This window comes from Nipponia nippon, unplaced genomic scaffold, assembly GCF_047370975.1.
Source record: "Nipponia nippon isolate SJK-2023a ecotype South Korea unplaced genomic scaffold, ASM4737097v1 scaffold_10, whole genome shotgun sequence".
Classification (NCBI taxonomy): domain Eukaryota; kingdom Metazoa; phylum Chordata; class Aves; order Pelecaniformes; family Threskiornithidae; genus Nipponia; species Nipponia nippon.
In genome coordinates, this window is record NW_028262291.1 from 14,119,845 (window position 1) to 14,135,585 (window position 15,741).

The following is a 15,741-nucleotide window of genomic DNA, read 5'->3' on the forward strand; positions in this document are numbered from 1 at the left end:
AGCTCCTAAAAAGATGTTTTCATCTCAACTCTGCAGTCAATCAGTTACGCAGGTTCCAGTCAATTCATGGGAGCAAGCAGAGTGAGCACTGCCTGCAGAAGAGTGCAGAGACATACCCTGAATTGGATACACCCATTCAGAAATCCAGAGCCAGCCATTCAACATTGACAAGCACATGGCAAGGGGATATTTCTAAGAACTGATCAGACATCATAGCATGTCGCCCCTAGTTTAAATTTCTGTCACTTCCAGGAAACTAGTATTCTGGACTGTAATGAAATGCCTGAATAGAGTTGGTTTTTTGTGTATGCTTTCAAATCACCTATTACAAGAGACAAACACTTTCAATAAGTGAATGGTTTAAAATGGGTTTTCATCAGTGCTGAAAGAGCATCACACCACAGAATCGAAGAGTGGACACATACTTAATGTTTCTATTTGAGATTATTTCAATAAAGGATAAGCAGCAATTTAAGATTAATTACAACTTGTTTGTTTTAATAACTTGACATCAGGCTTACCTTCCTCTATCAGTGACTGAGAAAACAAGCAGAAAACCCTCCCCTGTCCTCATGTACTGTTCACGCATGGCTCCAAATTCTTCTTGTCCTGCTGTATCCAGAACTGAACATAAGCAAAACATTGATCACTACAGTTCATGTTCTTAGAGTATAGACTGAGGGGAAAAAAAAAAAAATCCTTCCTAATAGGATACTGCGAAAGCCTCTCCTGTACATTGTAACTAAGCAGAAATCACTTTTCACAGATAGCTGGATTTTTGCTGATTCCCAACAAGTTCTTGGACTGACTAAACAATTCAAGACCTACCAAACAAACTGAACAACAAAGTTTGGTGGACTTTTGCTAATTCACAACCAGCTGAAACAGCTGGAAAATGCTTAGAGAGACTTGGGGATGGGGGTTGGGATGGCTGCTGGTTTGTCCTTAAAAGAAATCACTGATAAGGGAGAACTGAAACTTTTGAAACAAAGCATTTATATTGCACTTGGGAGAGGCAGCACACAACAGCCAAGCAATGTGTTTTTCATTTCACCATGTCACCCAGGTAACCGCCAGGAGTTATATATATTCTCCTAGTTTTGTTCACACTAAGGCTTTGGGAATAATTCTTTTAAAAAAAAAAAACTACCAACTTAAAGAGAGACACTTACACATATATAAGGCATAAGCACTTCAAATCCTGGGTATCTCATTAATAAAACAAAGGCAGGTCGCTTTTATCAGCCGCACACTTACATAAAAACTGCACGCTGCACAGTTGTTTACCTGCATTACATTTTATGCATACAGATGTAAACACAGGCACTGACAACTACAGGCCGTTAGTACCATGCTTTAGCCAGGCTACTTACTGTCCAAGCGCGCAGCTCTTTCATCTATCACACATTGCTTGGTGTAGGAGTCTTCAATCGTTGGATCATAATCCGTAACAAAATAGGACTGCAGAAAATAAAACAAGTTTGTGTGTGAGACAAGCACATACAGGACACTCGAGTAAGATGTTACACTGCATGCTTGACATCTTGGGGAAGATGAGCAGGTTTTACCCATGTACAACCGCTTGCCACTTTATCCAAAAAGACAGCAGGTAACTGCTTCCCTATTCCTAGTAAACGCTCGTAAATTTTAGAAGTTACTAGCAGAGGCACTGAGTTTACTGGGTTCCCACAGAATTTCTAGCATTTTCTAGAGATTATTGGTAACTCCTAGAATTTCCCAGCAGGAATCCCTAGAAACTTTTAGTTTCTAGTGGCTTCTAAGGTCTCTCGAAACTGCTAAGTTTCTCTGAACTTCTGGTAGGGTTTAGAAGCTTTTCTGGAATTCTCAAAAGTTTCCAAGATTTCCTCCCCTGCTCCCAGAGCCAGTAAATGCTACGAAGCGCCAGGATTTTCCCAGCTGTTTCTAGAATTCTCTAGCAGTTTTATAACAATTTCTAGCAACAGCTCCACGCAGCACAAGCGGCACTTAGTTTGTGAGCTGAATAAAGTTGACTGGATTGTCCTTGTTCCCAGGATTTCTCTCCTGGTTTTAATGACTTTGAGCACAGACACCCTCCAAAAAGACAACTCCTGAAAGCAGAATAAGCCACGAAACGCCTGTGTCACCCATTGCCTAAGAACAAGGCTCTACCAGATACTGCCAGTCTGTACCCAAACCGCAGAGCGAAGCACATTCTGGTACACTTTTCTAGAGACTGGGTGACCTGGTATTGAATGCTGGGGTAACAATACTATTCGAAGATGACAAGTTTAGATTTCAAAGTATGAATTTTTAGCTTGCATGCAGTCATAGCAAAGTTATCTTCACCCAAAACTAAAGCACATTGGCATAACAAATCTGAACTCTGATCAAATTCCTCCCCCTCTGCGCTCAATGCAGCAGGCACTGGGGATGTGTACTACCCTGACTGTTCAGAAATCAAGCACATTGGGCATGTACACACCCAGATGAACGCCACAGGAACTGAAGGAGTTCATTATTCAGTTCTGTAAGCCAGTAAGGAAATAGGAATGCTTTAAAACTACATATTGGCTCCTAGGAAGCAAGAAAAGGGGCATGGTGTTCTTGCAGTAACAAGATATCACCAAAAACAGGGTGCATCTCCTTATTCATGTCAAAATTAATAGTTCTCACTGAAGCATCTTACCAAAATCAAGTTAGCAGATGTCATGGTAGGGAAAACAAAACAAAACAAAAAGAAAAAAAGAAATAACTGAAATTACAGCACTAGCCCACTAACCTTCTCCAGACACATCACTGTCAGTGCAGATCATACTTAACTCTGTTCTTGCAGATACAGTTTTATTAATGTGATTCTGTTTGTTCTTGCCCAGTCTCAATCTGGAGGTGCCCACGAGGGCCGGCTGCAGTACTTTGTCCTGACTGCACCCAGCTGACTCCCACCATTTGGACATGTCCGCGCCAGGTTTCTGGTTTAACAGCATGGACTCCCCAGCAGCGCTCATCAACTGAACTGCGGCTGACTTATTGGGAGGAACACATCACCAGTTGTAATACACTTTACCAGCTGTGTATACTATATATAACCTATGCTCATACACCACAACCTCACCATCATGCAGTTGGCTACAGGGAGAGTACGTACAGGTTGCTGTTGAGCCGTTCATTTCAATCTGGCACCATACTGAAAAACCGCTGACCCCTAGAGTAGAGACACCAAACAGCTCTGCATATCTCCTTTGCATTTTAAGTAGACATTAGTAAACTGTCCTCTCAGGATACACCTACACAGTAGTCTCAGTCGCTCTGCATCAACGGCAACACTGTGTAACCAGCCACCTTTATGTAGCAATAATATTAAAACAACTATGTTCCTCTCTGAGGAGGATAAAATCCTAGCAATCTGTCCCACCAGATACCTGTGACACAGGAGATGGGGATGCTACAATTCACTCCTTTCTCACCGTGTTTCATCTAAGTTACTCATTTCTGGATAAGAAATGTTTTCTCCCTTGTTTTAGAACATTCACCCAGGCTAAGCAACCTCCCCCCTCCAACGCTCCCCAAAACCCCACCCACACAAAACAAAACCCCCCCAAGCAACCCCCCACCAAAGAAATTCAAACAAACCAACAGGCATGAGATCCTAAATGGAGCACACAAACAAACGTCAAGTTTTTCAGCAGAAGAGTGCCTATTTGCAGGCAGCAAAACACCTCACCACGGAACAAGCCCCCTGAAGATGCTGTTCCAACTACAAGTTGTCCCTTAACCTTGCTTCTCTGAAGATTTAGAGGAAAAAACACAGCCTTCAAAACTGTTCTTGTCTTTTCTTTTACCTGTATCCATGACTCCAAAAGCATTATCCAGGAGTGTAAGAACAGACTTCTGGAGGAATGAATTTATTCATAAATTCTAAATTAGGTCTCAAGTCCTCTGCAGCCTTTAACAAGCTTTGAAAGATGGAAGAGAAATTCACTTATGTGGACATATAAACGTGTAAATAGAATCATTTACAGAATCTGACTTTAGAAGGGAAGATCACAAGGAAGGGAATTTAAGTTTATGTTTCAATAAGGAAACAGAAAGTGGTATTTACAAAAAAACATTAGGCAACTAAAACGTGGTGTTGCTATCAGCATATCTAGAGATTCAGGATTCTGATTTGGAAGATAAAGCGTACACTTTGAAGTTACTCCCTATGCCTCTCCAGCTTCAACTTTCATTTCTCTGCCCTGCAGAATTCAAAGTTACTGTCTGACCCTTTACATCTATAAAGCAGTAAAGTATGCCAAGTTTTAAATAAAAGGGAGAACTTGGAATCAATTTACTTCATTCTCACGAATCAGCAGACCACCTAAAGCCACAAGTTTATATCCAACAAGGGCAATATTTTTCACTGAGAGCAGTCAGAAAAAGAAAACCGTAATAATCCCAGAGGCATTCTTCATATTTTCCTTATTATCTGTCCAAGGGCCAAGAACTGCAGCATGTTCTGTAATCTCCAGGGCATTTCTGCAATTCCCTCCACCCTTTTTGGTTCCTTTTTTGTTTGTTTGTTTAAAAAAAGGAAACTACACACAAAGCAAGAGCGCCAGACTAGGTGCAGAGACATGGAACACTGGTCCTCCCTCAAAAAAGGCAACAAGACTAAGTCGCCCTGATCCAGCATCAGCCACATCTCAAATTCAGAATGAGCAGATGCCAGAGCTCCCCCATTTAACAAGCCTCTTATGAGCAATTTCTTCCCTCCCATGCAGCTGTGCTGCCAAATTTGCTGTCACAGCCACTACAGGAGAGGTTTGCAAGGCAATTAGCGCTGTGGTTTGCCTAAAGGCACTGGACAAAACTAATGTGCCTGAAATAGCTGTTGGTTTTGAAGGACTCTTCCCAAATTGCACTGGGACTATTTGCCACAGGGGGCACATCAACTGCAGCTTGCAGGCCTTAGTGAGGGTTGATTTACAAAAACTAGGCGTAGCAGATGCAGTATTTATCAATCTGAGCAGAAATGGACCTTACTGCTGCTGTACAGTCAGTGTTTAAAGAATTAAGGGATGGCAGAGTATATCCTGAAATACCCCATGAGGCTGTACCTTGAATTCTGATTGCCATCCTGCAATGGTTGGAGGGTTCCTGCACACCCAGGAAGCCCAAGACCATACACCAGTGTAAGTAGCTTTGTAGAAGTCAAGGAGTTTGTGGCAGAACTGCTTAAAAGACTAACAGGAGTGCAATTTCAGCAGATGCAAACCACTGCAAACCTACTGGTTTTAAACTGATACCAAGTCCAGACAAATTAGAGGAGCACACACATGCTTAGCACAGCAATGCTGTGTGATGCCACAGTGTTTGAATACCCAGGCCTGCCTACTACCGTCTCCTTTATGAAGGTTGTCTGTGCAAGCCCTAACACTCCAAAGCAGTTGCCCTGCTAAACTACAAAATACTAGAAAGCTACAGCAGGTATCTCAGATGCCAGCTGGTACGAAACACACTGGAGCCCTCTCTAGGGTGACCCGTTACAGACCAGGTTGCCAGATCCGATCTTCTAGGAGCAGTTGAGTTTCTATGACAAATTGGAGGAGTAAGTCTCATTCGGCTGGCTCCACTGCAGTTGGCCACTGCCTGCAGGAAATAATTAGAAGAAACTAAAATTTCTTCTGTGAAGATAGTAACTTGAACATGCTCTTGTGTTACACCACTCCCTTAATCACTAGCAAAGCAAGACTCTTTCCACCCACCTCCTAGAAGGGAAATGAGGAGCCAAGCCCAGTACTCTCATCAACCATTTGATTTACCCAAAATATTACGCAACAAGTTTTCTAGGTTTCCTCTTTCTAAGACTGCTGAGGCAATCAAGTCCAGAGATGGGAAAGCCTGCCAAGGACACAAGCACTTTTGCAGAGTGGAAGGAAAAAAAAAAAAACCACACACAACCCACCAAACAAAAAACAAGCAACCAACACCACCATCCCCACACCACCTACATCACTTGCAACTGGGCAACCCACCACCACAATCTCTTCCTATACACACACTTGTCATCTTAAAATGTATTTAAAACACAATCTCCTGACCTTCGCAGGAGTTTCTACTTGTGGTGCTCGGGAACGATGACACTATTATACGGAACGCTGCTCTAGCAGTCTTTCTCCATTTAAGGTAACAGTAATCCCTAAATCATTATTGCAATCACTCAAGTCTTTTGGCAAGGAGAATGTGTGAAAAATCTGCTTTCAGTTTATCATCTTTCCCCTTGGTTAGGCTGCCTTTAATACATGTCAGGGAATTCCTCCATTAGCTGGACTCGCTTACAAGCTCACAAGTCCCACTCCATAAATTAATAAAAACAACTACCTAAGTGAAGACATCTTATATGGAAAGATGGAGAACCCCTGTGAAGTTTCACAGCTCTTATGCAGCTTCTCTCATTTACTCTTCATAAGGTCATCAACAGTCCACAAGCTAGAAAGCCACTGAATTACTTTCTTTTGCACCAACATCTAAGTTTTAATGAGAGAGAGAAGTCAGATGCTATCACCAGGGAGCTGCTATAAGCTGCAGTCCATAGGCTGGTTGCATAATGTGCTGCTTTTTACCTTTACACAAAGCTTGAAGAGCACACAGCAAAAGGCAGCCCAGCACAGTCAAAGCACACCACTATGAGTACATTAAAGGAGCGGTACCCGCCAAAATATATATTCATCCTTGCTGTGTCTATAATCTCCATTCATATTTACTAAATATACACTTAATATTTCAAAGAGTCACTAGTTGCTTATTTAAATTTTTTCCACATGTTTAAATTTCTGGTTTCAACCCAGTGGAGGCAAGGAAATAGAAGGGTTTCCACCCTCCAGCTGAAGTTACAGACCAGCTCTGGATTTAAATAACATCTACAATTTCAGCATTGCAAATAGCCCCAAAAATCCTTCCCAGCTATAATTTGTAAGTCAGAACTTAAACCAAACATGCTGGTGAATGCTACACACCAAAGCATCAGCTGCAGACTTGAGTACATTCCCAAATACCTGAAATACATGATCCCAAGACATCTCCTAGGTTGTATATGCTACTTGACAGAGTATTTCTTTTGGCAGTTTCTCCTTTGACTACCACTAACATCATCATCTCTTTTCTAGCTTCTTCCTTGTTTCCTCCACACTTCACCAATAACATTTGTCTGCTTCTGTCCCACTCGATGGATGTAAAGTCCAATTCAGGATCTGTAGTAGCATGTCTTCACACCATGGGCATAGAACAAATAACAGTATCAGCTACAGCCCTATTACACACCACATTGATCAGATCAGAAATACTTAATTCAGAAAAAGACTGAAACCTGACCAAGTTATCTTTTAAATACCTTTCTTCATGTAAATTAGTATTTCTGACATTTGTTCCAAGTCATAGACAAAGTCAGTGCCAGAGTTTAAGACCAGAACTCTAGTGCCCTGGCCAGTTAGTAGGACCATAAGCAAACACCTTTCTGTTTGAGGTACTTGGCAACATAGTAAAAGCTTTCTCAGACCACGAATTAAGATCTAAATGACTGACTACATAAATCAGTTTGTAATCTTCACTGCTTTACCACCCATGGAAATCTCACAGCCTCTGCCTTCAGCTCTTCTACCTAAGAGTGACACAGCAGCCAAATCTATACTAACATGACCACAGCATCACATTGTGCCCTCCTCCAGGCTTGCAGAGGAGGTTAGAGACCCTTTCAAGGAGTTTTAATCTACATTTCCGTCCCTGTCCCTAGAGGAGCACAAACAGGTTCAATGTCACCACAGACATGTTCCTAGAGGACGGGTGGCAGTAACCTGCCACCTCACTCAAGCACTACGCTGGCCCGGATCCAGAACCAACCTGCCCAGCAGAACCAGTAATTAAGCAAAGCAGCTGCTAGGGCCTCAGCACCTGAAAAGATTAACTGAAGAACCTCCTTTCACACAAGAAAGGAGGTTCCTCAAGTAATTTCTTTCAAAGTATTTGAGTTGGCTGGCTAGCAAACAGGGGAAACATGCAGGAAAAAACCTGAACTGACTTCTGGAAGCAAACTTAAACCCAGACTGCATTCCAGAATAAAGGAACAGACACAGCAAAGCATACAAATTTAGTATTTTGCAGAGCCCCATGTACTTCAGTCACAGAAGAAAAAAAAAAAAAACAAACACCCAAAACAACAAATGAAAAAAGCACACCACTGATGAGATAGGTATTTAACAAGCTTGTCAAAGGCTAGCATATACCTCCCCAAGAGCAGGTGGTTCACTAGGACCTGATATTTCCACACAGGTCTAATTGGTTGGTATTGGGGGAGAAGGAGATCAATGCTGCTGGGGTCGACAACAGGGAGTGCCACCTCTGCAAAGGACTCAGGCGCTGTACAAAACGATACCAGAAAACTGCAGGAGCTACCCACAGCAACCCAGCATCGCTTTAAACATAAGTGCTTGAGATAGCATTGAGCATGCTTTGCTGGCATAAATAGTCACACTTTGTAGAACAAGGGGAAGTATTTTGGTGTTGAACATTGGGGAGAGCAGGGGACCAAAGGTCTACATACACTGATAAAGACCAAACTGCAGAGATAATGAATAAAACACTGGATCATCCCACAAAGGCCAGGTGTATCCTCCTCCAGTTATCCCATACTAATACAAATCTAAGAGTTACTTTAATTATACAAACAGTAAGAGCACCTGTTCCTTTCTTTCAATAAATACAAATTAAAAGATAGTCAGCACTTGTAAGCAATCAATGATGCTTCCCTCAATTTCCACTACTTCCAACTGTTCTAATGTATACTGCCAGCATTGTTATGGCTACCCAGGGAAATGTCATTTGTAACTACAATTACTGCAATTATCCAGTGATGTGAAACACTTAATTTCATGAACAGTGAAAACCGAGACACAAAGAGAGAAGAGGATTAAACTGAAGAAAGTTATAGTAAAAGAAAGATACTGTGAGCCATATACAAGCTAAACCCTTTGGAAATTCAAACACAAGTTGAAAAATTCTTTTATTTGTTCCTGAAGAACTAGCATTACATGTAACACTGATATTTATGATTAAATACATGCTTAATCAAATCTTAATGGTTCTGTTAAAGAATAAAATCGTAACAGAGAATGCAAAGTTCTTGAATAACCCATGGTGGCCTCAGAGCACATCCATTAGATTATCCCTCAACACAATTTGAAGTCAGGAGATATACAAATCTTAAATTCTGAATGAGATATGGTAGATTACAAAAACAAACATCTGACTTGGTTAAATATAGGTAAGTCTTCCCCTGAACTTTTTTATGCAATGCAAGGATTGTTGAGAGCTTGTGCTTGGTCTGGAAACACTAAAAACGCATGAGTTAGTCCTATTATATGGCCACATATTCTCTCTCTCCCTCTCTCCACTCCCTGCCCTTCCATATACAGTGATCACTGAACAACCACACCAGAAAAACAAAACCATTGGGAAATCTGTGTTCAGTGCACAGGCATATTTATTGCACATAGCCAAATATAACACAGCTCTTTTCTTTACAGGCTTTGTTGTGGTCGCTACCCAAAGTACCTGAAAACAAAACTAACTTTGCTTCCCTCACAGGTGTTGGGAAACACCAGTTAGAATGTGGGGAGCAAGGGTAGAGAAGGTATAGAGAGTAAAGCATCCTCATCTAAAGACTAATACACATATCTGAATTCCGTCTATGCACCTTTGATTTTTCTATTTCTTAAATGAACACTTGAACTTTGTAGCCATAAACACACTTGTTTCCAATGTTGTTTCTCTAGATAGCCACACGCTAGGAAATTCCACAGATTTCATCCACAGTTCAGCAGGACAGACTTGCATTTGGGATTTAAGAGCCACACTGGTTCTGGAGCATCAAATTATTGTGCAGGTCGCACGTGGAGTAAGACTCAGAAAGACAAAAGACTGAAATCAAACTGCCTTCTGTACTCTGAAAGGGAACATCCATCAGCTCTTTACATCTTTCAACACTCGTAAAAAACTGTCTTTTTAGTTTCTGGCCTTCCCCTAATAGCTACTTATAATAAAGCAGCTTTGCCTTCTCCAACCCCGCCTGGGCTGCAGCAGCACAGGAAAGAATCTCCCTTCTTTTCTCTGGCAAACCTGGCACCCACAGCACGATTTGCAAAACAGCTCAAGCTTGCAGGTAGAAATGCAGAGAGTTTTTAACTGCTAAACAGATAATTACAAGATTCTGTGAAAAAAACTAAGAATCCACCCAGAAACAGCAGATTCGCTTGGGGAAAAGAAAGTGTCTTTGAAATGGAACTAAGGCAGTCTCTCAACGCATGCTCAAGTCATAGAGGTTTAAAGAATAAAACTATTACAACTACTTTATTGAAAAAGATTACATGCTTTTTTGCTACCATCCTGTCAAGCTTAAACATACTGTTAGGGTAACTCTTGTAAAAGTGTTAATGCAGCCTCAACACTTGAATTATGGACAGAGTGGGTACTGATTACATGCATATTACAAAAATACTGATAAGAGTGGGGTTTTTTTAAATATATATTTTGAAATGCATGTGAGCATCTTTTTAAATACTATCTTCCTTAAAAACAGCAGATTGATACTTTTTTTTAAACAGCTTTCCCATTTTAAACTCAAACTGAATCTGTACTGTGCTTACATCTTCTTTCAGCTACTAGCTTACAGCTCTCCACACTGTACATCAACTCGATATTAGCAGCTCACAAACCTGCGAACATTTGCTTCCAACTTGTAATTCTCAAATTTCTCAAAATCAAACCACACCAAACACCAAGTACAATCACACAGAGACCTGTTGCAGGCAATACATGCATTAAACTTTGGCCTCTTGAATACTTCCTGATGATGCAGTTTCCATTACTCAAAATCAGAGAATGTACACTTTCACCATCTGTTAAGGTTTCTTCGTAACGCCTTGAATTAATGCCTTTTAATGCCAGTAAGCACCTACAAAGTTCTTTGAAGGTGGCTATGCAATTCCTCAAGTTGAAACATGTCTGACTATAAAATGTACTCTATGCTGCAGGTGTAGATGAGTCTTAATTTCGTTTTTGCTTCACAGTAAGTACGTGCAACAACTATGAATGCAGGAAGTACTTCATCTTCCTGGTCTTGGCCACTTGCAATTCAAGGAATTTTAAAATATTAGCTACATACTATCTTTTCACCCATAAAATTTTATCAGGTTCAGACAGTTTTCAACATAGTAGCTCACACAAGCTCTTCAGGACAAACTCAGTTTCTACTTCAAGAAGCCCATGATATCTTTTTAAAAGTGCATATCTGATTTTAGGATATGTGTATAACCAGATAACAGGGACTATAGATATAAGTGAAAAGAAAGTAAGGTTACTCAAAAAAATCCCCTGGTGGGGCAGAAGTAAAGTTACTGGAATACCTTTTCTCACACATATGAAATCATTAGAACACCTCGAGATATATGGTGTAATGTAAGAGCTTTTGATTTGTAAATATAAGTACAGTAACAGGGTAAGACTTACAATCAATTAAAATAGTTCTTCAGTAACTTAAACCTAACTAAAATACAGTCAGCAAACTTCAGGTAAGAGGCTATGAGGAGACCCATGTTTAGGGCATTTACAGTCTATTAAGAAATAAGGCACTTCACAACGCCTTGAGGAACACACTGGAAGAACTGAAAAGGAGATTAAAAAAGTTAAATCGGGGGGGGGGGGGGGGATACTCTTGAGGAGAGTGGAAGTATTCATGTCAAATCAGAACCTTTAAAATAGGTTCATATTGCCAACAAATTGCTTGTTAATGGGACTTTTCAGATTGTCTAGCCTAGGTTATGGCCATTTGGACCCACACAATTACATTAATGCAGTAAGAAGTTTTCCTAACCCAAACAAGCCAGTAAAACAAAGCCTCACTTCAACAACTCTAGTGCGTTTTAGTAATATTAACTCCTATTTCACATTTTAAGTACCTGAAAATATTTGAGTCCCAGGACTCCACAGCAAGATAAGGTAAAAAAATTCTGAAGTTAATACCTTTCTTATTCTGAAAGTAGTAAGCACAGATCTCTTTTAGGTAGTAAAAGCCTTTTCCTACTACTACAGTTCAGTTCTCTACAATGCCAGACGCTATTGTCAGTTGTATAGGTTTGTAATAGCTTGGAAGCAGATGCGGACTTGGATCTTTCTGCTGAACTGTGGTCCAGGTAGAAAGCCTGAGGAAGGTAAGTCCTCCACATTCTTCCTCATAAAAGATTTGTTTAAGATGGAGATACAGCGAGGTTAACTAGTCCATTAAACCCAGAGCCTACAGTTTTCTAGAATGATTCAAGTTAGGATTAAATATTTGTAGGACAGTATTTCACAATACAGTTGAACTATGTTAGCAACTTTCTGCCAGTGGAAGAGGGAGGTTTTGTCATCCCCATTCCAGACCTTGTTTGCAACGTGAGCAGGACACCAGACAGCTCAAATTGCCAACTAAAAATTTTTTAAAATCCCCCACCCAAGTAGTCAACTACAACCACCTTTAAATGTCCAGACACTCCAGGAAAGCTCACAGTGTATCACTAAAAGATGCCCGTTCCCCCAACTCATATATATTTTATATAATGTGTTTATTTATATATATATGTATATGAAAATATATAAAAGTGCCAAACAGGGACTTAACTAAAAGAGTGAAAGCTTCTAGAAGTTTTCATCATACCACTTGTTCTGTTAGAAAAGAAAGAGACACAGAATCATTAGCACATATTAGAAGTTAAGATGACTCTTTCAGAGCCAGTAACACACCTCATTTATAGTATAAGATCACTGTAGTCATAGATAGCAATACACTAGTTCCTGCCCTACAATTTCTTTTCTATTGCCACAGTTAATATCACGGAATTTTTGAACGCCAGCCTGGACAATATCCAACATGAAAACATTCAGCTTCATTATTGAAGTCTGGAGTACTTTATTTTTTCAAAGATTTATTGACTAATCATTAGAAGCTAATTATTTAGGGGAAAGCTATAAAATAGCACTTATATCTTCTGACACGATAGTTCTTATTAGATAAGTACAGTTCTAATAGCTTTATTTGCCCAAATTATGTATTTATCCAACTCTAACCTTTTGGCCTGAGACTAGACTGTCTAGACTCATTTTACAGCCTACAGACAGTCACTATAATCTTTTAAGTTTCGAAAAGTGCCATAACCAGAAACGACAAGAATGCTCAAATGGCAGCTGTGTTCTTTAGCCATCTATTTTTATTAGCAAGGCTAATTATTACTAGTCTTCCCCCAAAATCCTTGTCCAGCTAAGTAAAATACACAAAGCAGTTATCTTTGAATCATAAAAGTTTTAAATCATAATGAAAGAATTGGTTGCCTACCTATGAAATAATGGCAAAATCAAATAAAATGAAAACATACTGGCAACTTCCCCTTAGAAAAAGGTATCTGAACAGCTTGCAGGTGTCAAGCTATCAACAAAAAGCCCATGCTAAAAATGCTACAATGGTGATAACATGCTAAACACATACTTTCAATACCGCAGGTTTTTAAGTTTTCCTCACACCACAACGGCCTGAAAGCCACACCAAACCAGGCTGATCGACGCAACGTGTGCAAGCCCCATGCCGCAGTCTCACCAGCTACAGCAGCTCAGCAGTCAGGGGTATCCGCCATGCCCCAACACCAGGTATTTTTGCACATCCGTATCAGTCATCACACTGTATTCTAAGCTGAAAACATGCTTTCTGCCTCCTAAAACCATTTCTCAGAAGTTTGTGGCTAAGCAGTAAAACCTCAGATAGGGGGAGAATTTGTACTGGTCAACAAGTGTTTTTCCCACGTGACCTGTGCTTTCAGATTCAGCAGCTCCTGGCAGGGCTGGTGCTCGGGCTCCCACAGGGACCAGGAGGGAGAACAGAGCACCTACGTGCCAGTCACTCCCGAGTCCAGCAATAAGCTCTGTAGCCTTAATGTCCCCTCCGCAAAGGGGGGGGTTTCAAGAGATTGACTTTTCAGCATCAGGTTTTTAACCCAGACACATTGAGAAGTACGTGTAACCTCAGTTTGGGATTTAGAGACAAACAACAAAAAGCTTAAGAGTATCTTGCCTTGTCTCTAACCTAAGGTGTCAGGTTAATCTGCCTAATTGTGAGAGTGAAAAGAAGGGAAGAGGATCTCTTCCTGGATAGAGCAGGCTGTGTAAACCTTTTCATGCGAGGGACAGTGTGTTCAGATCTTCCTGGCACACAAGCAGTCCCTTTGTTTTGTTTGACTGCTTGGGCACAGCGTTCAACAGATCCAGTTCTGACAGAAGGGAATTAAAATAGAAGACTGGACTTGGTCATTGTCCACCAAACTTAGCAGAGCAATGTGATAAGTTACTCCACCTTTGAAGCAAGACAGAAATCCTACCCCATCTCAGCAGAGAGATACCTGACACAGATTTCAGTGACGCAGGCTGACCCAAAATCATGAGGAGACATGATGCCTGTCAAAAAGCACAAGTATTTCAAACAGAAGCTAGTCCCACAGATGTAGACACTACTGCTTCACAAGTAGCGGTTCAAATTAATACCACTATTTTCAAAAACTCCACGTTTTGATATGAACAAAAGACTACAAATCCAATACACAGAGTTCAAGAAACTTGCAGCATGGACTTACTTAACTGAAACAAAGCTTCAGCTGGACAAACCACTTTGAAAAAAGTAATACTGAGTATCTTCCATCACAGATACCAGCAGAGTACAATGCTTTTCTTTCCAGCCTAATCAGTGCTTGCAGAGAAATTGAAGTCCTTGGAGAATGTCTTCATAGTTTCTCTTACTACTGCCAGCAGATTTCAAGATCAAAGGTTATTACTCCTTCACATCTGACAACAGTGTAATTCAGACTGGTTTTCTCATCAAGTGGTAAGTTGCGGTACAGTGCATGAGGATTGTTTACAATAGGAAATGTAGCATTTCATTTCTGACCTTTCAGAAGCAAAGCCATGTGTATTGAAACTTTTATGTTAGAGATAGTTCGTTTAAGTTCCTAGAAGGAATATAAGAGGTAATAAAGAAAATTTTATCCCAAGTAGAAGTAAAAACAACAAGCAAAAAAGACCCAAGCCACCAGCCTCATTGTTTGGAAGGCTTAGAAGTTCCTGTTCCATGTTTTGTGTCAGTGTCCCACAAGTCAACCCAAACATACTGTCCTGCAGTAGCTCCAGCCCCTATGTTTTATTTCTCTTTGAGATCTGTGCCCATGCCTGTGCTACACTTACATCCATACCTCAGTGGCACAAAGTTGCTCAGAATCAGTGAGCTCACTTTTAAACTAAAGAATTTGCAGACTGACACCTGAAGTTTATGTACAACCTAACATTTTCTGTGCACCTCACCCCCATCCGTACTTCCTTATGCTTACCTCAAGAGTATCAAACTGGGCAGTACCTATTTTACCCAAATTATTTTTACAGTGTGCACAAAGTCGCACCAACGTAAGAATCAGACAAGCAAGGGGGGGGGGGGGGATGCCTTCCTGGCAGAGGATGCACGGACGGCCCTCCCTTTCGTTCCACCAAGCAAGCGGCTGCACACAGGCACACCCCAGCAGTGTGGCGGTCACGGAGCCGAATCGTTCACAACAGGAACGTTTACTAGGGAGGCTGACAGAAACTAGTTCTTGAGTGGCATTATCCTCCCAATTAAGGAAGGCTTTAAGAACGTAACAAGACTGATATTGTTGCAATTTA

At 40.8% G+C, this 15,741-nt stretch overlaps 1 protein-coding gene across 1 annotated transcript in view; it reads right to left on the reverse strand.

Moving 5' to 3' along the window:
* Window positions 1–15,741, reverse strand: part of RRAS2 (RAS related 2) — a 45,749-nt gene that overhangs the window by 11,712 nt on the left and 18,296 nt on the right. The window contains exons 2-3 of the mRNA XM_087745592.1: window positions 1,374–1,461; window positions 522–624 (exon numbers count right to left, since the gene is read on the reverse strand). Coding sequence (XP_087601718.1) covers window positions 522–624; window positions 1,374–1,461 — 191 coding nt within the window. The remainder of the gene's footprint in view (window positions 1–521; window positions 625–1,373; window positions 1,462–15,741) is intronic.